A 21,061-nucleotide genomic window follows, 5' to 3' on the forward strand; every position below is an offset into this window, starting at 1 on the left:
TTATCGGCTGTATTTGGCCGTTATGGCCAATAATCTTCTCGTGTAATAGAAGACAAAGATCACCTGACATGCACAATGTTGGCTGATCATTGTCTTTCAACACGTGGAAAAATAAACGATCATGATAGCAGTGATATGCTGCCATCGCTCCGTGTAACAGGATCCCCGGCAGCAGACCACTGCTATCTTGTATGGGCTGCACTGATGCCCCATCGATCACCCAGGCAGCTTCCCCTGCCTTTACCCGCTAGCTGCCGACACATGTAATAGTGCTAAATCCCAGCTGGTGCACTGATGGTGGTGGTATCTGCAGCCAGGCCTGCTTGCTCCCTGACATGCACGAAATGCTCACGGCTGTGAACTGTCGCATCCCGCGATTACCTGCACCGGCATTATATGTCTGTTGAGATGCAAAAGGAAATGCTCAGCAGCAGGGACCAGCACCGCTGGAATGACACTGATGGGGGAATCGGCAGAGGGCGAGTAGCAGTGTTTTATTTACCCACGACCATGAACACTTTTAAATGTAAAGATATTTATCCAGACAAATCCTTTAATCTTAATAATTCATCTTCTTGTCTTTATTTAGGGCTCCATATGGGAAGGCTGTTGACATGTGGTCTGTGGGTTGTATCCTTGGAGAACTGAGTGATGGCCAGCCACTTTTTCCCGGAGAAAGTGAAATTGATCAACTTTTCACAATCCAGAAGGTGTTAGGACCTCTCCCATCTGAGCAGATGAAGCTGTTTTACAGCAACCCTCGTTTCCATGGGATGCGAGTAAGTAAAAGAAATGTCACTGGTTAGTTATCTGTAAATTCTCTATCATAATTGTATATTTTTGTTGTTTTTGTGTGTCGTTTCTTAGGCAATGTTTTACTCTATGATATATTTTTTAATACAGTAGACAAAAATAATCTACCCTGGGGTCCAGGTTTATGTTAGATAACAGGTTCTTGTTAGCAACATACCTGACCTCACTCCTGCGACGTCTTCCACGGCATCTGGAGGTCTGCCCTGGACTCACAGGGAACCGTGACGTCATGAATACCCAGCACTCCGCGTCACTCGGTGGAAGATTTGAATCTCCCTCTTTGTATTGCGTTGACTGGCTGTGTTGAGTTTGGTGACAGCTGCCTTTGGTTGGAGATCAGAAGGGCTGGTCCAGTCACTTTATGGATCAGACTCCTGACCTCCTATATAACTTCCCCTTGGTCTGTTAACCCTCGCTGACTATTAGACTAGTTCTCTAGCATGCTCAGTGTGTTCTATACCTTTATCTGCTTCATTATCTGGCTTCCCTAACCTCAGCTATCATTACCTGACTACTCTTTTCTATCTGTCTTCCCTGACCTCGGCTATTTTTACCTGACAACTCTTTGGGTTGTGTACTATGCTGCCCGTTTGGTTTGACCCCAGCTCTCTGACTACCCTTATCTGTAAATTTATCTTGGCTGTGTTTTATTTTACCGAGTTATTGAATGTTTGGCACTGTCAGCTAGTTTTCCGCAGTCACCTAGGGCTGTCCGAGGCAAGTATGTAGGAACTGTGGTTCCTCCCGCACTCTGTTCTAACCTATAAATCAGGCTCAGAGCAAGCAAATACCTTAGTCTATTCTTTGAACCATTTTGCATAGTACAGATGTGACTGCTGTATCTTCTACTGCTCTCTTACCTCTTTTTTAAACAGTTTCCTTTAATGTTGAATGTGGCTTCATATATAACAAAGAATTGACATCATACTCTCAGGTTTTTTATTTTAAATAAAATATATGCTTTTCTGTGTTTCAAAAAACCTGACATTAGCATTCTGAAAGGTGATATTAAGGTTCTATAGCCATCGCTTCCTTGCTAGTAGACCCCGGCAATACACAATTTTTTCTATTTTCTTACCTTGCAAACCTATTATTTTAGGATGAGCCATAAATTACATGCTATGACACAGAACTAAGGAACAGTCTCAACAGTTTCTCTGATTTATTATACAATAAGAGCACAGAAAGTACAGAGAGTCCAGCCTTATGTTTTTTTTTTAAATTTCATACGGTTAACTTTTTCACAAAGTTTTAATTAAGAAAATGCACACACATCGTCTTAGCAGAACTCTCACCTGATAATGTTGTGCAAGGTTGGAGGCACAACTCTCTAAAAGTATAGGTTGAGAGGTCATCTTATGGACCGCAGCCTCTACTGTGTGATCCAAGCCGGGTTATGCAAAGACAGATTCCTCCACTCTAAGAACAATACAGGTTACGGAGGCAGAGAACTTCAAGACGAGGACATTCAAAAATGTTAAAATGTTTATTAAAATTCATAAAACACGCACAGTGTTTTGAGGCTGAACCGGTCTCTTCCTCAGGTGTCATTGTCAGTGCAGTACCCCAACAATTTAAAGTGTCACTGTCATTATAAAAAAACTTGACATGTCAAAAGTTTTGATAGGTCTGGGTCTGAGTGATCAGCCCCCGACCAATCATGAGAACGATTGGGGAGAGTACCGAGCTACCACGCAGTCTGCTTCTCGCTCTATGTCAGGGAAAAAAGTTAAGCTGATAGACTTTAATTATGAGTCACCCTCATCAAGTGACACAGAGCCGGGAGAGGACCGTGCTAAGCATGGTCTTCCCCCGGCTCGTTCTTACAATCGCTCAGGGTCTAAACACTCAGATAAACAACGATCAAAATTTTTGACAAGTCAAAAGTTTTTTGTTATGATTTTGACACTTTAAATCTTTACAGTACAGTACCACAAAGTTTTAAACTTTTTTGGGCGCTTCCGGCATCATAAGGAAACATGATGCCTGGAGTTCCGATAATCTGTTCCACTGCACCGTCCATATATAGGAATTGTACATGGAAAGGGGCAATAAGGCCCAATGCTGACAGAATGGGAGGAGGCTAAGATGAAAAAAATATTTTAGATCAAGTCATTTGCATATTTTCTTTTTGTTTTCTGAAATTTCTCAGTCCTTCCCATTGCCTTTTGGCTGAAACATTGTACCTAATTCAAACATATTTTAAGCTGTACTATAAATGTATAATAAATGTATGCAACCTCCCATTGCCTTTAAGGCGAACCCCTAAGTCCTGCATCATGTATAAAACCAAGGAGAGCAGTTGCCTTGTTAATTAGTCTTTAAGATAATTGAATTGAAGCCTCCAGGTGTTATTATGGCTGTCAGCTAGCATGTTGCCAATGGCAATTTTTTTCGTACATTTTGGTGCTTTGTGACCTGTATAAGTATGTTGCAGACACATTTTTACAGAATCTGGAAGCCTTTGAATCGAACCCAAAATCTAATGATCAAAGAACATTAACTCACACAGCATTAAACATTATTCAGCCTTGATCTTCGGAAATAAAAATGCTCGGTATCTTATGAAATAACGATCAAAACGAATAACCATAAGCCCCGGAGTTTCATTTCTTCTGGCGTTGTCTGGTAGTCCTTTGTTTTTTAAATATATATACATATAGCCTGTATAGTATTTAGCACTGTCCTGCTAGAGCTGTCCTATTGAAATGTGGGGCTCTTTTTGTGAATAGGTCTAGAAATGTATATGAATACTAAAAGTAAATCCACTAAGAAGTAGGCCGCACAGTCTTACGGAAATAAGCACTGAACCATAGGCTGAATAAGTGCTAAACCATAGGCTGTATCCATGTTGTCTAGGGCCATGTTCCCACGTAGTAAGACACCGGCCATTCCTTGACCCAGCCAGCCAGTGTCAGAGAAGGTCCTCCTGGATGATCTTAACTGACGCTGAACTCAGATGCGGGCACATCTGTGCACGCCCGCATCCGAATTCCCCACTGCACACAATGGAGCGTGCGGTCTGAGCCGCACGCTCCATTGTGTGCACTGACAGGTTTTCTGCGCTGCTAGGGATCCCGGCCGGAGTGTATACTATATGTATACACTCTGGCCGGGATTCCTTAGAAGGCAGCACTACGTAAGTTCCGTAGTAACAATGGCCACGGCCGGGATTATTACGAAACACACGTAGTGTGAACATAGCCTAGGGCTGCATCCAACTTCTTAAGCCACCAGTAGTCAAATATAGAGCGTGAACCCAAGCTTACTCAAGGTTCGCTCATATCTAGTCCTTAGAAAGACTCACAATTCTTTTGGTTGTCATTTAAAATAGACAACACATCCTAACAGCTTTACTGATTCCCCACAATGCTTCCTGGTGTAAACTACATAAGGGTATTGAGCAAGCAATGACTGGTGGTAGATGTTGGCTGTGAAACTTGCAATATGCTTTGTGAGTACAGCATTGGACTGTTATATAGGGTGAAGGTCAGAATTGATACAAGAAACTTAACACAATGAATGAATACAGTTGTTCAATTTCATATGCAGGTAACTATCTAAGATGGTGCTCAAAGCTAAAAAGCTTAGGCTTGGTTCACACTACGTTTTTGCAATCCGTTTTTTTCCATCCGTTTTTTACAAATAGGAATTGAAAAAATGCATGCATGCGTGTGCATCCGTTTTGATCCGTTTATCCATTGAATTTCATTTACGGACACAAAAATGAGGTTGACTACGTTTTTGTGTACGTTAAAAAAACGGATCCATCTTGATCCGTTTTTTTTTTTCTTTTCATTTTTTATAATGGAATTCAATGGAAAAAGAGATCAAAACAGATACATACATCCGTTTTTTCCATCCTTTTTTTTTGCAAAAAACCCAGCCTTATTTGGTTGCTTAAAATTGAAACCTTTTGCAGATTACTTCAATTGTAAAGAGTCTATTACTTATAATTTTTTTTAACAAGTTTTAATGCTTTTTGTTTCCTTCAGTTTCCAGCTGTCAATCATCCTCAGTCTTTAGAGAGACGATACTTGGGAATCATAAGTAGTGTTTTACTTGACCTCATGAAGGTAAGAACATATACTCTACTATGTACAAACCGCAGGAGACCCACAGAATTACTTATACTTTAAAGAAATATACATTTTAGCCTGAAATGTAACATCCACCTTTTATCCCTTTGATTGAAACCAAATATATACACTATTATTGTGCTAGAAATACATGAATAAATAAATAGATATGGTATAGTAGATGGATGCATACATAGATATTGCTTAGATACATACATATACAACAAATATTGTCTACATACATGGTACGATAGAAAGAAATATACTGCTTAGATAGGTCTTGCTTAAATGGATTGATTGATTGATTGATTCAGCATAGAGCCCACTTACACAGAAAGATTATCTGACTGTTATCTGCCAAAGATTTGAAGCCAAAGCCAGAAACAGACTATGAACAGAGATCTGGTCATAAAGGAAAGCCTGAGATTTCTCCTCTTTTCAAATCTATTCCTGGCTTTGGCTTCAGATCTTTGACCGACAATCTGTCAGATAATCTTTCTGTGTAAATGGACCCTTAGATAGATAGATAGCAAACTAAGATAGCTAAATACATATTACACAGAAAGATGAGTGTATACAGATAAATTATTAGACTTGTTTTAGCCTTACAGTTATATCCTATTTTATCATTTAGATTTGATACTATTTTTGTAGAGTATAAATGGCAGATATCAAATAGAAAGGTTGTGTGTTTTTAAAGTAAAAAGACAGCACTCACCTGTCAAGATCCCCTGCCAATGCAGACAGTGCTTAGCCCCTGCTTCTATCCACTTCCTGGTAATATCTCGACACAAGAAAGTGGCCATTCAATTGCCCCAGCAGTGACCCGCCTCAGGCACTGGTTGGCCATGCCAACTCTTCTTTGTGTTGAGATGAGACCAGGAAGTGATGAGCAGCTGGCACCAAGCATCATTGAAATAGTGGTGGTGAGTGATAATGGGAGGTCAGTACTGCTTTTTTAGAGTGGCCATCTCCAAACAACCACATTAAATAGATAGATAGATAGATAGATAGATAGATAGATAGACAATACAAGATATTTGCTGTAAATATAACGCTTGAAACCAATATCTGTCTTTCCGAGAAGGAATTTTTTCTTTCGCTTTTTACAAATTGTCAGCTATGTAAAAGTGAATGTGACAGATAATATTCCATTAATAACTGAGCAGATATTAGGAATTGATGAGCAGACAGAGATGTATTTAATGAGCACGTGCAGCAGGTAACCCCAATTTTTCCGCAGCTGTGATTTGTATGGCTGTTCACTTCGCTTTACTTTTTTTTTTTAAATCTTAAAGAGGAAGTATTATTATGAATACAATTGTCCTTCCAGACAGAAAAAAAAAATCGAATTTTCCATAACTTCTGATTAGTCATTGGTCATTAATTGTTTCTACTGATAACTGGTATTTTAACCAGCCTATGTATCAGTTCATACATCCTTTTCACATATGTTATATATATATAATTTCGATCTCACTTTAGTGATTTGCCTTTAAGCAAAAAAAAAATAAGTATGACATATCAAAACTTAAAGTGACTCTGTACCCACAATCTGACACCCTTCAGTACCTTTAGATAGCTGCTTTTAATCCAAGATCCGTCCTGAGGTCTGTTCGGCAGGTGATAAAGTTATTGTCCTAAAAAACAACTTTTAAACTTGCAGCCCCGTGCCCAACGGCTGGGGCTTAGAATGTCTATGCTTTGGGCTGGCACACCCTCTCTGTCCCTCCTCCCCACCCTCTTCATCATTATTAGGAATGCTCCTGGCAGATTGCCTCCTATTCATCAGCTGTGTGAATACTGAACATGGGCTGGATCGTTAGGGCACCTGTGTAATGTTCAGACAGGAGAAAATGTTCGAGTGGCATTCCTAATGATGAAGAGGGTGGGGAGGAAGGATGGAGGGGTGGTGCAAAGTTAGGGCACAGATATTCTAACCCCCGGCTATTGGGCACGGGCTGCAAGTTTAAAAGTTGTCTTTTAGGACAATAACTGCATCACCTGCCAAAAATCTCAAGCCTTACAGTACTTATCAGCTGCTGTAGGTCCTGCAGGAAGTGGAATTTTCTTTCCAGTCTGCTACCACCTGTGTCCATGACAAGAACTGTCCAGAGCAGTAGCAAAACCCTATAGTAAACCTCTTCTGCTCTGAACAGTTCCTAACACAGATAAAGTTAGCGGCAGAGAAAACTTTGTCACACTGAAAATTTGGGTATAGGTGACTGTATACCAGGGTGGACTTGTCACGAGTGCTGATTGTTGAGAATTTTGGGCATTTAGTATATTATTTGTTTACTCATACATTTGTGGATATCATTTCCAGGGTATTGCCCATTACAGGGACATTTGTCTTTCTTTTTGCACCTATATAATTATTTGACTCACAAATTCTACTATTATTGTAATGTTTACATCCTTACCTGGTATATTTTATGTAGCTCTAAATATTGTGGGCCCACATGTGTAATTGTGTTGGCTTTTCATTGGCCACTATTTTAACTGTTTTTAATGTTTCTATGTTGCGAGTGTATCAATAAAGATTTTCTATTTGTACATTATCAATGGGAGTGCAACTTTGCATAACTGTGTCGCTTTTTCTTTGGTTGAGTACTGTTGTTTAGGACCAGCTGTTGGCACCCCAATATACTAATTAGATTTATTTCAGCTGTGCCTACCATTGCCATATTTGTTTGAGACTGGAAATAATACACCACTTTCTGCAGGACATACAACAGCTGATAAGTGCTGGAAAACTGGAGATTTGCTAATAGACATAACTTTTAGATCTGTATAACTTTCTGACACCATTTTCTTTCACCCTTAAAGAGGATGTACCTCCCTGAACCCACAAATGGATCGGCGCCGACACGCGGAAGCCGGTGCCACGGTCCGTTTTTTGGACTGCCGCCCAGTTCCCGTAAACGGTGCCGTTCGATCCAACGGTACCGGTGGGTGCTGAAGCACTGGAGGTCGGCCGGCCTGCCCCCAGAGGAAGGGAATTCCCTCCCCTGTATGACGCGGCTCCATTCATTCTAAGCGAGCTGCATCATACAGGGGAGGGAATTCCCTCCCACTGGGGGCGGGCCGGCCGACCTCCAGTGCTTCAGCACCGGCCGGTACCGCTGGATCTAACGGCACCGTGCACGGGAACCGGGCGGCCGTCCGAAAAACGGACCGCGGCACCGGCTTCCCCGTGCCGGCGCCAATCGATCCGTGGGTTCAGGTTAAAGAGGATGTACCGGGTGGTACATCCTCTTTAAAGTGAATATGCCATGACTAAACCATCAGCATGCTGTTACAGTGTTTCTTGAAAGGAAACTTTTAGGGTGCCTTCACACCTACCGTATCGCAGTAGAAAATCCGCTGCGGATCCGCAGCAGATTTGACTAAATGAATGAACACAGCATTAAATACGCACTGTCAAATTTGTAAGTGCGGATTTAATGCTGTGTTCATTCATTTAGTTAAATCCGCTGCGGATCTGTTGCGGATCCGCAGCGGATTTTCTACTGCGATACGGTAGGTGTGAAGGCACCCTTAATTGATTTTTATGCTGCCTGAACCAGGGGTCAGCAGAGGGTCACTGGTAGCTTTTTTCCACCCCATCAGCCTTTGTTGATAGCTCTCTGCCTGTTTGGGTAAATCAAGAGATCTATCAGTCAAGGCTGGGCAGAAAGAAGCTGAGCCCGTCTGATGACTGGTTGTTCGGGCAGCATTTGATGACGGGTTCCCAGTAAGTATGGCCCAGTGTAAATACTCTGTTCTATTATGAAGAAAACAAATGATGCACATGAGTGATGCTTCCTCTTTATACATTTGCCCCTCTCTGTTCATAATTTTGATAACAGTCTCTCCTTTCATAATTGTAAATGAAACTTTGTTTTATCTAGAACTTATTGAAGCTAAATCCATCTGATAGATATTTAACCGACCAGAGCTTGAACCACCCAGCGTTTCAGACTCAGAGACTCTTGGATCGTGGTGGGAGCTCTCCTTCCAGATCATCCAAGAGAAAAACTCATCACTCAGACAGCAACTCATCAAGCAGGTCATTGTCTTTTTCAATAAAATTTAATTATTTCCTCCAACATGAACTTGAAAATGTGTGTCCAATGGTTATTTTATTAGTAACGTGTTTGTTGAGGAAAGGGTTACTGTGTGCGTCGTACAGTACTATGGAATTGGCAGATGCAATATGGAAAATAATTAAATGCTTATTAGATATTTGTGCTTCATTTTAGTGGGATTTCAGGTGGCCACACACCTTAAATAAGTGAGGGATGAACAATGGTTTGGCCATCGCTTACCTTTCCTGTCCTCACCCCATTTTCTCCCCATCCCCCCAAACTGTTCAGCACTGCCATAAATTTCTACGTTCTCTATGGGGAGGGGTAAGCTGCAGCCAGAGAGCTCTGGCTGTGGTTTATCTCTCTGAAAATAAAGGTGTCGGGCAGTGATTTTCCATTATGCTTAACTTCTGTCTCCACTGACATCATCTGTCGGTGGACGGTCAGGAGAGCCCCATGCAACACTGACGGCTGAACCCATGCATTGTACACTGGCAGCTGAACCCATGCATTGTACACTGGCAGCTAAACCCATGCATTGTACACTGGTGGCTGAACCCATGCATTGTACACTGACAGCTGAACCCATGCATTGTACACTGACGGCTGAACCCATGCATTGTACACTGACAGCTGAACCCATGCATTGTACACTGACGGCTGAACCCATGCATTGTACACTGACAGCTAAACCCATGCTTTGTATACTGGTGGCTGTACCCATGCATTGTACACTGGTGGCTGAACCCATGCATTGTACACTGACGGCTGAACCCATGCATTGTACACTGGCGGTTGAATCCATGGATTGTACACTGGCAGATGAACCCATGCATTGTACACTGGCAGATGAACCCATGCATTGTACACTGGCGGCTAAACCCATGCATTGTACACTGGCAGATGAACCCATGCATTATACACTGGGGGCTGAACCCATGCATTGTATACTGGTGGCTGAACCCATGGATTGTACACTAATGGCTGAACCCATGCATTGTACACTGACGGCTGAACCCATGCATTGTACACTGACGGCTGAACCCATGCATTGTACACTGACGGCTGAACCCATGCATTGTACACTGACGGCTGAACCCATGCATTGTACACTGATGGCTGAACCCACGCATTGTACACTGACGGCTGAACCCACGCATTGTACACTGATGGCTGAACCCACGCATTGTACACTGATGGCTGAACCCACGCATTGTACACTGGCGGCTGAACCCATGCATTGTACACTGACGGCTTAACCCATGCATTGTAGAGTGACTGCTGAACCCATGCATTGTACACTGACTGCTGAACCCATGCATTGTACACTGACGGCTGAACCCATGCATTGTACACTGACGGCTGAACCCATGCATTGTACACTGACGGCTGAACCCATGCATTGTCAACTGACAGCTGAACCCATGCATTGTACACTGACGGCTGAACCCATGCATTGTACACTGACGGCTGAACCCATGCATTGTACACTGACGGCTGAACCCATGCATTGTACACTGACGGCTGAACCCATGCATTGTACACTGACGGCTGAACCCATGCATTGTACACTGACGGCTGAACCCATGCAATGTCAACTGACGGCTGAACCCATGCATTGTACACTGACGGCTGAACCCATGCATTGTACACTGACGGCTGAACCCATGCATTGTACACTGACGGCTGAACCCATGCATTGTACACTGACGGCTGAACCCATGCATTGTACACTGACGGCTGAACCCATGCATTGTACACTGACGGCTGAACCCATGCATTGTACACTGACGGCTGAACCCATGCATTGTACACTGACGGCTGAACCCATGCATTGTACACTGACGGCTGAACCCATGCATTGTACACTGACGGCTGAACCCATGCATTGTACACTGACTGCTAAACCCATGCATTGTACACTGACGGCTGAACCCATGCATTGTACAATGACGGCTGAACCCATGCATTGTACACTGACGGTTGAACCCAAAACTGTTCCATCAACCATATGATATAAACCAATAGAAATGAAACACATACTACAGGCTGTGACTAATCATACAGCACAAAACCAATGTGCAACCCTAGTAGTATCAGTAATACCCTAATAATACACCCTATGACTATGTTCACACACCTTCAAAACGACGCACATTTTTATTAGTCGTTATTGTTTGAATACCGTTAAATGACGGTCATGCAATAAAAACTGCCATCGTTTTGATGGTGTGAAAAAACATACCAAAAATATACCAAAAATATAATAGGATAATAGACCATAACATAAAAAATATTCCTACCCAGTGGTTACAAGGTGAAAAAACATATGTTTTATAAAAAAAACAAATTACAATGTACTTCTTCAGGCACAGGCAGATAAAATGAAAAGGCTCATTGAGCCGGGAGTCCATGTTCATATAAGACAGCAAAAAAATCACAAGAAAATTATTGTCTTACTTTAGTCCATTAAGTTTGTTTCTCGTAAATAACTTCAGTCTATTTTTTTTCTCCCTTTATTTACTTTGTTAATTTTGTTCTTCAGGAAGCCTTCAACTAAAAGCTCTCAGTCACATCACAGATCAAACAGTAAAGATGTGCAATCTCTTTCTGTTGGACCAAAAAGAAGCGAGGAGACTCATCCAACAACCGAAACTTTCATCAATGGAAGTCACCCAGCAGGATCTCACAGTCCAACAGTCCATCCAAAAAAGAGCAACCAAAGTGGGTCTGGCAACAAGGATATGTCCAATAACAATTTGCCGCACCTCCTTAGTCCAAAGGATGCAAAGTCTAAGAATGAATTCGACTTTGGTGGTGAGCCAAAGATCAATGAAGGGCCAGGATCGAAATACATGAAATCGAGTTCACGTTCCCAGCACAACAGGCATTCATTCATGGAAGGTAAAACTGGCAGCTTACAGCCCGGTGAAAAGCATGCCCGCCATAGTTACATTGATACCATCCCACAGTCTTCAAGGAAAAGTGGTTCTTATATGAACTATTCAAAAAGTCACGGCGTTCTTACAGATTCAAAGTCGGTGGGAAATCTTAGTGAGAGTAGAGGACAAGGACTGGAGCCCAACAGTAGATATTTTCCATCTAGCTGTCATGACTTGAATTCTCCAACTAGCCCTGCTGGTCCTAGGCATGGGGACAATAGAGGTATGTTAAGCCCCTCTGGAAGGACTAATAGGAAAGAAAGTACTTTGGAGTCAAGGAGGCCTACCACAAGACATTCCAGAACCATGGAGGAGCTGAAACTTCCTGATCAGATGGATGGTAGTCATACTCACTCATTGTCAGCTCCACATGAATCTTTTTCATACGGTCTAGGTTACACTAGTCCTTTCTCCTCCCAGCAACGCCCTCACAGACACTCCATGTATGTGAGTCGGGACAGAGTGCGGGTGAAAGGAAATGACCAGGGACTAAGTGTTGGGCAAGGCATGGCATCTAGAGCCAACAGTCTGCAGTTGCTATCTCCTCAGGTACAACATCGAACATTGACCAGATCTGTTGGTTCTTCACGTGAAGATTGCACAGAGGATACTACTAGGGTTAGTTACAATTTCATGCTTGTATATTTTTTATGTTTCTTTTTATAGTATAAAAATCCAGTTCAGCTTTTAGTTATCTAACTTATCATTAGATTTGGGGGCTAAGGGTGCATGTCACCTACATTTCTAGCAAGGGAATAGTAATAATATATCTTATTTATATACCATAAATTTTGTTTGTCAAACTAAGTTCAATTCAGATTTGTAAAGTTGATTATGAATGTAGAATTCTTATTCTGGCGTGGTGGCTAGAGATGAGTGCAACTCAAGCATGCTCAAGTCCGTCCAACCAGAGTCAGCGGCATTTAATTACTGATGGCTAAAGAAGTTGGATACAGCCCTAGGGAGTCCTGGAAAACATGGGCACAGTCTATGGCCTATGACTGTATCCATGTTTTCCAGGCAGCCAAAGAGCTGCATTCAACTTCTGCAGCCACCGCTAATCAAATGCCGCAGGCTCGGGTTCGGCCAAACCTGAGTATGCTTGAGTTGCACTCATCTATGATGCGTATTCTGTAACTTCTCAAGTTAGGAATGTCATATTTAAATAGCTGTCATAATTGTAAAAAAAAAAAAAAGAAAACAAAAATACATATTAAAAGTTTTGATCTCATTACTGACCCTTACTGATCAGTAGATCGGGAGAAGTGTCACACTTATCATATTCTCTCATGTGTCAAGTGACCGAGACAGTCGCAATGTAAGTCTATGGGGCAGGTCAGATAGACATAGAGTGGGAGAGAGATGTGCGCGGCTGTGTGCCCGTCTTCTCGCTTGTTCTACTTATTGGTCCAACTTGTCAAATGTTTTGAATAATGACAGGACCACTTTTAAACCAAGAAAGCTAACCGGGGGAACTGCACAAGCATGCACATGCAGCATTTAATTTTACAGTCCAGGCGGCCCCCTGAGACTGGCAATCTGCCCACTGGGCATTTGCCTGGCCTGCCAGATTATCAGTCCGTGATCAGTCCGGCATGACCACAAGTGTCCCTCTTTGGCCGTTTAAAAAGTTGGGAGGTATGCCTTTACTGAACATAGAAATGCAATACATAAAGAGAGCAAGACAGTCCCATACTTGAGGGACCCATACAGTACAAAAGGTCCCGACAGCCAACAAACAACCAATTTGATATAAAGGGAGGCACCCCACCCCATGTATAATCAATATATATATAAAATTTTTGTTTGTCAGCTGATCGCTGGACCTTTTACACAGGCAGATTATTGGGAATGGATGCCTATTTCGGTTCGGTTGATAATAAGCCTCAATAAAAGGCCTGTAGGATGATAAGATGTGTAAGATACAGAGATAGACCTCGTGTTTTACCTATTACATCTTCTTTACATCTTAACAATTTGCAATGTTACCTCTCCACTACGTCGGAACCACATTATATGTCTTAGGACGCAGTTTCCCCTAAAAGGTCACTTATTTCCAGTGATTATACAAATTTTATTTTAGATTACGGGAAACTTCACTTCTGCAAAACACCTCTATTATCTTGCACCGCTGAGCATACAATGTATTTCTGTGGAATTAGTGTATAATGGAGCTTTAGCCTAGTTTTTGTATGCTCGGCTTCAGCTTGTGCTATGCTTTACCATTCTATATCTGTTCCATTTGTAATGCTGTTTCTTCAAACAGAGACAAATGTATTATGGTAATAAGCAACCCTCTTAGTGTTTGGTGTATGAGGCGGTAGGTGTAAGTGTGTGGGTTGTGCAGAGATTTTCCAATTACTTGTACAACTTACATGCCTTTTTAAGTAAGTCTCTCCCAATAACAAAATGCTTGAGATTGACTTTGAATGGAAACACTTTGGTTTTACATTAAAACATTGTTATTTTTTAAGAATGTTCTAGTTTTTCTAAGAAAATAAAACACATTATTCACATTTATGTGAGGTTATATGAAGTTTGAGGTTATCATACATTCAAGTAATGTATCTAGAAGGGATCTACAGTAGAGATGAGCGAACCTGGAGCATGCTCGAGTCGATCCGAACCCGAACTTTCGGCATTTGATTAGCGGTGGCTGCTGAAGTTGAATAAAGCCCTAAGGCTATGTGGAAAACATGGATATAGTCATTGGCTGTATCCATGTTTTCCAGACAACCTTAGAGCTTTATCCGAGTTCAGCAGCCCCAGCTAATCAAATGCCGATCGTTCGGGTTCGGATGGACTCGAACCCGAACCCGGTTTGCTCATCTCTAATCTACAGGTAACTATTGCAAAGCTGAGTAGTAGTATTACCAAATATCTATATAACTCCTAAGGCTATGTTCACACGTAGCATTTAGTGTGTCTTTAGCAAAAATATTGCTATTTTGCTGGGAATTTGGGGCAAAATACTGCAAATTCTTGTATTACATTACTGATTATTTACCTGAACGGGCTCCATGTAATACTCCAATACCACCACTTCCAGCAAACGCTCCATCAAAATAGGCTGTTTCTTTAGAGTATGGCTGGATTTTTTTTCATCCGTTTTTACAAAAAAAAAACTGATGGAAAAACAGGTGCATTTGTGTGCATCCGTTTTTCTAATGACTTCTATTGTAAAAAAAAAGGGATCAAAATGCATTCCCCTTTTTTTAACACAAAAATGTGGTCGACCACGTGTTTTTGTACGTTAAACAAACTGATGCGTTTTGATCTCCTTTTTATAATGGAAGTCAATAGAAAAACGGATGCACACAAATCTGTTTTTTGTAAAAATGGATGGGAAAAAATGTAGTGTGAACCCAGCCTAAGGGTGTATTTACACATTCTCTGCAAACTGGAGTGGATCTCGTAGCTCCCCATTTGAATGTTCGCACTAATATACGGTCACAGCCATGCGGTTGTGACACTACACCAACGTAAACATTTAAACAGTATCGGAGCTTCTGACATCATAATTAATCATAATTAATCATAATGCGGGGACCTCAGAGATCCACGCCACTGAACACTGTCCGTGATACAGATAGCTTGCAGAGAACGTGTGAACGCACCCTAACCCACAAGAATGGTGGCAAGGTGAGTTTAGTGCCCTCACTGAGACACCCATCCCTGGTGCACACAGTTGTAGGAGCTCAAGTATTTACGCAAGGGAAAGCTACCCAGAACTTTGAGTGTTCATAAATAGGGAAGCCTCGGTTTTCCTTTTAGGCACAGCATGGACCATGTGAAGGAGACAGGCTCAAAGATTGCAGGTACACAGACCAGACTTCCTGTATTTCTGTCTTGGTCTCTCTGATACTAGAAATTAAATTTCCCTAACAGGCAATTGACAGCAGTTTGCTGAGAGTGACACAAAGCAACATTCAGCATGGATTTCGGGCTCCCTATTCTTGAGATTGCAAGGGGGTCCCATTGGTCTGGCACCCAGAGATAGGGCATAGCTTGGTCAGATGGGAATACCCCTTTGGCATATAGGGGCATATCGACGGCATCTTTGTTGCAGAAATTGTAATCTGAATGGGTCTCAGATAAATCTATGAACCTTGTACAGATTCTGATATGTGAGATTTTTCACAGAATTTTAGAAATATCTGTGACATTTTAGCAAAAAATCTGCCACACATCAAACATCAATTCTTCCTGTTTTAATAATCAACAGAGCCCTCATTAAGGGTTATTTCTTTTTAGTTTTCAGTTGTCTTTCCTATCCATATTCCAAAACCAAATGGGAAAACGTACAAATTATCGAAAAACTATTCATGGTATTGGTTGTAGAAAATATACTATACAATGCTGAATTTAACCTCCTAACCATCATACTTGAACCTGTCTATGCTAAAATTTCAGATATCATTTTTAGGATGGAGAACACTCTTTCTGCCAAATGTTTTTTTTAACCGTTGACTAAAGCCCAGTGTGTCTTGTGTGTCATTGTGCCGTGTGCCTATATGTATTATGTTTGTTTGTTTTTCGCCAGGAAATTTTTGTGCTGTCTTGCTTCTCAGATTGTATGAACCATTTGTTTTATTTGCTGTTAGCAGGCTGACCCAGCTCCATCAGAAGGGATCATCCACTCAAGACCTCTAGCTAAAGAGCCCAACAGAGATGGCGCAGCTTCATTTCATACGCGACAAAAGTCTGAGGTCTGAATCACGTAACAGGGATATCAACAACCAAACTAAAATTTAATATTTGCCAAATATGGGTATCTCCGGAATTATCATCAATTATCTGTATCTTTTGCAACATAGATCTGTAAATTCAGGCCTCAGTGCGTAACAGTAATATCCAACCGTACTTTGCCCTTAGTATGTCTTAAAGTAGTAAAATGTTGATGATCACGGGTAAATCTCTAATAGAAGAAACTGGGGATAGCAGGAGTACTTGTCCAGTCATAGGCAGTGTGTGACGGTCCAGCAGTTAACTCTTTCAGCCTATGCAGAGGACTACGCCAACAGTGGAACCGTTTCCAAAGTAGGGTGTCCTAAGGCTCACCTCACAGATCGAGAAGAGCTGGTATAATGTGTATGGGGGCAGCTTGCTCCCTCATTAATCGCATTTTTGTAAGAGTAAATTAAAACAGTTCACATCACCAACCCAGTAAGGTACAGTTACTATTACCGGAACTAGTATAGGAAATGTCTGGAATTTTGGATAGTTAGGAATATTGATAGATGGTAAAGAGTTCAATAATATCGGAATAAGAATGTGTGTATATTTTTCAGTAAAAGTTCCCACTAGGAGATGACCTCCTTTGGGAAAACATACACAGAATTTGCAGTACAGTAGCTTGCTTTTTTAATGTTCCTCATTTGCATGCAAAATAATAACAGCCTGCTTGCTTTGCGAGATATTTGTGCCTTTGTAATGTGTTACTGTGCTTCTGTCTTTTCACTGGAAAGCAATAGCACTGCTTATAATAATGAATATAATTCCCTACAATAATCAGTGAGCCAATAACTCCTTAGTTAAAGAGAACCTGCCCTTTACTTGAACCTGCCCTTTACTTTAATGCTGCCCGAACTAAGACCATGCTGGCGTCTGCCTTTCCTGCTGACCTTTATTGATAGACCTCTCCCTATAGGCAAACAGAGAGCTATCAATCATGGCTGGTAGGGTGGGGAGAAGCTACTGTACCTGGGACTGCCCCAATGACTTGTGGGTAAGGCAACATAAAAATAATGAGGAGGCATCATTTTTATGAGGTTCCCTTTAAGAGGCATAAAAATTGTGACAGTGATCCAGGGCAGCGGTGGTGAACATTGGCTTACCTGGAGTTTTTTCATCAAACATTATTATGAACATCAGCAAATAATGAGTTATTACATTATTTCTGACTGTTAAGAGAGTGCCCCCCCAAGACTAACATTGTGGATTATGCAGCTCCTTTGTTTTGTGGATTCTAAGGTCCTTGCAGCCAGGCACCAAGTGATCATATAGCAATAGAAATGATTTGTAATATGCCCTCATAGTATAATGAGAGTAATAATATTGCCCATGTAGTCCTAGCCTTAACCCTTGTGACCACTCAAATTTTTTTTTTTTTGTTTGTTTTTTTTTTGTTTTTTGTTCGCACTTTTTAATGTTTTATTTTTCCACGGAATTATATGGGTCTTGTTTTTGTGAAACAAATTGTATTTTTAATGGCAACCTCCATTTTAGCATATAATGTATTACGAAGCCATGAAAAATTGGAAATGGTGAAATTGGAAAAAAATTTACTCTTGCACCGTTCTGGCATGCTAACTTTATTCTAGGGTTCAGTACTCTTATTCCCATGATACCAAATTTGTTACTATTAAAAAAAATGGCAAAACTGTATTGCTATGTTTTGACCTCTATAACATTTTTGGTTTTTTTGTCTACAGAGATGTCTTAAGGCATATTTTGTGCACCATAATCTGTAGTTTTTATTGGTATTTTTTGATAATTTATAGTCTATGTAGGGCACTTGTATAAATAATGATCTAATTGAATTGTCAGATTTAAGTACCAAATTTATGGCAGGCTGTACTAGCAGATTTGTCACTTTACGCATGGAGACCTAGTAAAAGTCTCTGACTACTTTGACAACTGTTCGGCACCCTGCGAGGTGCTGAATTTATTGGTGTTATATAGTGAAGTGAATCATTACTCAATAACTTATAAGAATGCAACTAACCAATCCAATAACTGTGGCTTATGGTTTATTGCTGGGTTGCATATGTGAATACTATGTGGACCTACAGCTTAGTGTCATTTATCAGAACTGTTAACGTGATCCTAATATAAAATAGCTGTTCTGTATAGGTGGCAGGTGTTCTCCTCAATGTGCATTAGTTGTTCGTAAAAATGGGTCACATCTGTATTTTCAACAGAAAAGCTTTCTGTCTTTGAAACTGGTACATTGTGTTAAGAGAGAACAGATGTAGAGAGTAGAGAGCTATGCTGGTATAGTGTTATACAAGTTAAGTGGGCACTGCAAGAAATGTGCAGGACCATGTACTGTACATTAGAGGAATGGAAAACTTTTATGTAGTGGGCTGAATGCAGATTATACTAGACAGAATACACAGCCCTTGTATAACTGCACTTCCCATTCTCCCCTATGAACATCTTCAGTGACGTCCTGTCCTATGTGCAATCCTGCAGCAAGTACATCTTATTCCAGCAGACATAGGGTCCTTTTACACAGAAAGAGTATCTGACAGATGATCTGCCAAAGATTTGAAGCCAAACCCAGAAACAGACTATAAACAGAGATCAGGTCATAAAGGAAAGACTGAGATTTCGCCTCTTTTCAAATACATTCCTGGCTTTGGCTTCAAATCTTTGGCAGATCATCTGTCAGATAATCTTTCTGTGTAAATGGACCTTTAGGGCCCTATTCCACAGCAACGATAATCGGCTGGATCGGCCCATTTGTCCCGATTCGGCCGATTATCGTTTGGTAAAATAGAGAGAACGATCAGCCGATGATCGTGTCATCGGCTGATCGTTCATTTAGGGCCAGACCTAAAATCATCATTCCCCCGCCGCGCATCGCTACGGTTGAATAGCGGTGCATGGCGGGCGACCAACGATTTGACAAGCAGCAGCATCATACATTACCTGCAGGTCGTCTTCTCCGCGCTGTCTTTATCCCCGAGTCCCACGCGCTCTATCTTCCGAATGGCTGGTCAGCTGACTGAGCGCTCAGCCAATCACAGGCCGGGACCTGTCAGCTGACCGGCCATTCTAAAGATAGAGCGCGCGGGACCCGGGGATGAAGATAGCGTGGAGAAGAAAACCTGCAGGTAATGTATGCTGCTGCAAGGGCTGCCCTCGCTCAACAATCAACGGGCCGTGGAATAGGCCCAGTAAAGCAGACCGCCGCTCGTTTACATCATTGATCGGGCCCTCCTCGGCCCGTGGAATAGGACCCTTAGACTGGCCCGAGTAACTCCACTGTAAGGAACTGTCCAGAGCCAGAGAGGTTTTCTATGGGAATTTGCTACTGCTTTGAACAGTTCCTGTCTCAGACAAAGATGTCAGCAGAGAGCACTGTGTCAGACTGAAAAGAATACACCACTTCCTGCAGGACATACAGCAGCTGATAAGTATGGGAAGACTTGAGATTTTTAAATAGAAGTAAATTACAAATCTATATTACTTTCTGAAACCAGTTGATTTTAAAGAAAAAGATAACCCCTTTAACACAGTCATTCAAAAATTAAAATTACATGGGGTTTTTTTTGTTTGTTTTTGTATTAGAACTGTACTTGGATGCACTTTTTAGCCACTCAACAGACATTTTTTTTTTATTTAAAAACTAGATCATTGCTTATATTTCTCAGTTGTTCTTAGGGTCCATTTACACAGAAAGATTATCTGACAGATTATCTGCCAAAGATTTGAAGCCAAAGCCACAAATGGATTTGAAAAGAGGAGAAATCTCAGGCTTTCCTTTATGACCTGATCTCTCTTTATAGTCTGTTTCTGGCTTTGGCTTCAAATAATCTGTCAGATAATCCTTCTGTGTAAGTAGACCCTTAGCAATGGTGCACTTGATGACTTGAGGTAAAGATACAGGGGAGATTTATTAAACTGGTGTAAAGTAGAATTGTCTTAGTTGCCCCCAGCAACCAATCAGATTCCATATTTTATTTTTCTATTTTTCAATGAATCTGTGAGAAATGAAAGGTGGAACCTGATTGGTTGCTAGGGGCAACTAAGACAATTCTACTTTACACCAGTTTAATAAATCTTCTCCACAGTATTCATTTTATAGATAAAAACAAAAAAATGTATGAAAACTGTCATTAAATCCGGTATGTCCCAAAGATTTGTATGTAGTCACCCCCCCCCCCCAGACCAACCATCCAAAGAAGCAAGCTGATCTGGTGATCAACCCTTAATTTTACTCTTGGCTTGGAATAACCAAAGACAGGTGGTGCAAGATGATCAGCTTAGGAAAAACTATAAATTGCCATTGCCTTTGATAGGGGAGATGCTTACACTTTATGTTTCTGGATGTGCCCACCCATTTTTTATCACGTCAATTTCAGCCTGTTGAGGATTTTGCTTGCTCCTCACAGTGAAGTATTGAATTAGTATCAGGAGTCTTTAAAGC

General features: G+C 41.3%; 1 protein-coding gene across 7 annotated transcripts in view; it reads left to right on the plus strand.

Moving 5' to 3' along the window:
- Positions 1-21,061, plus strand: part of CDKL5 (cyclin dependent kinase like 5) — a 246,417-nt gene that overhangs the window by 211,049 nt on the left and 14,307 nt on the right. For 4 of the 7 annotated variants that reach the window (XM_069945342.1, XM_069945346.1, XM_069945340.1 and 1 more), the window contains exons 10-14: positions 590-779; positions 4,809-4,889; positions 8,786-8,943; positions 11,508-12,522; positions 16,509-16,613. In XM_069945342.1, coding sequence (XP_069801443.1) covers positions 590-779; positions 4,809-4,889; positions 8,786-8,943; positions 11,508-12,522; positions 16,509-16,613 — 1,549 coding nt within the window. The remainder of the gene's footprint in view (positions 1-589; positions 780-4,808; positions 4,890-8,785; positions 8,944-11,507; positions 12,523-16,508; positions 16,614-21,061) is intronic. The other 3 variants (XM_069945347.1, XM_069945343.1, XM_069945345.1) reach the window with 2 other exon arrangements.

Source organism: Dendropsophus ebraccatus, chromosome 11 (genome assembly GCF_027789765.1).
Source record: "Dendropsophus ebraccatus isolate aDenEbr1 chromosome 11, aDenEbr1.pat, whole genome shotgun sequence".
NCBI classification, from domain to species: domain Eukaryota; kingdom Metazoa; phylum Chordata; class Amphibia; order Anura; family Hylidae; genus Dendropsophus; species Dendropsophus ebraccatus.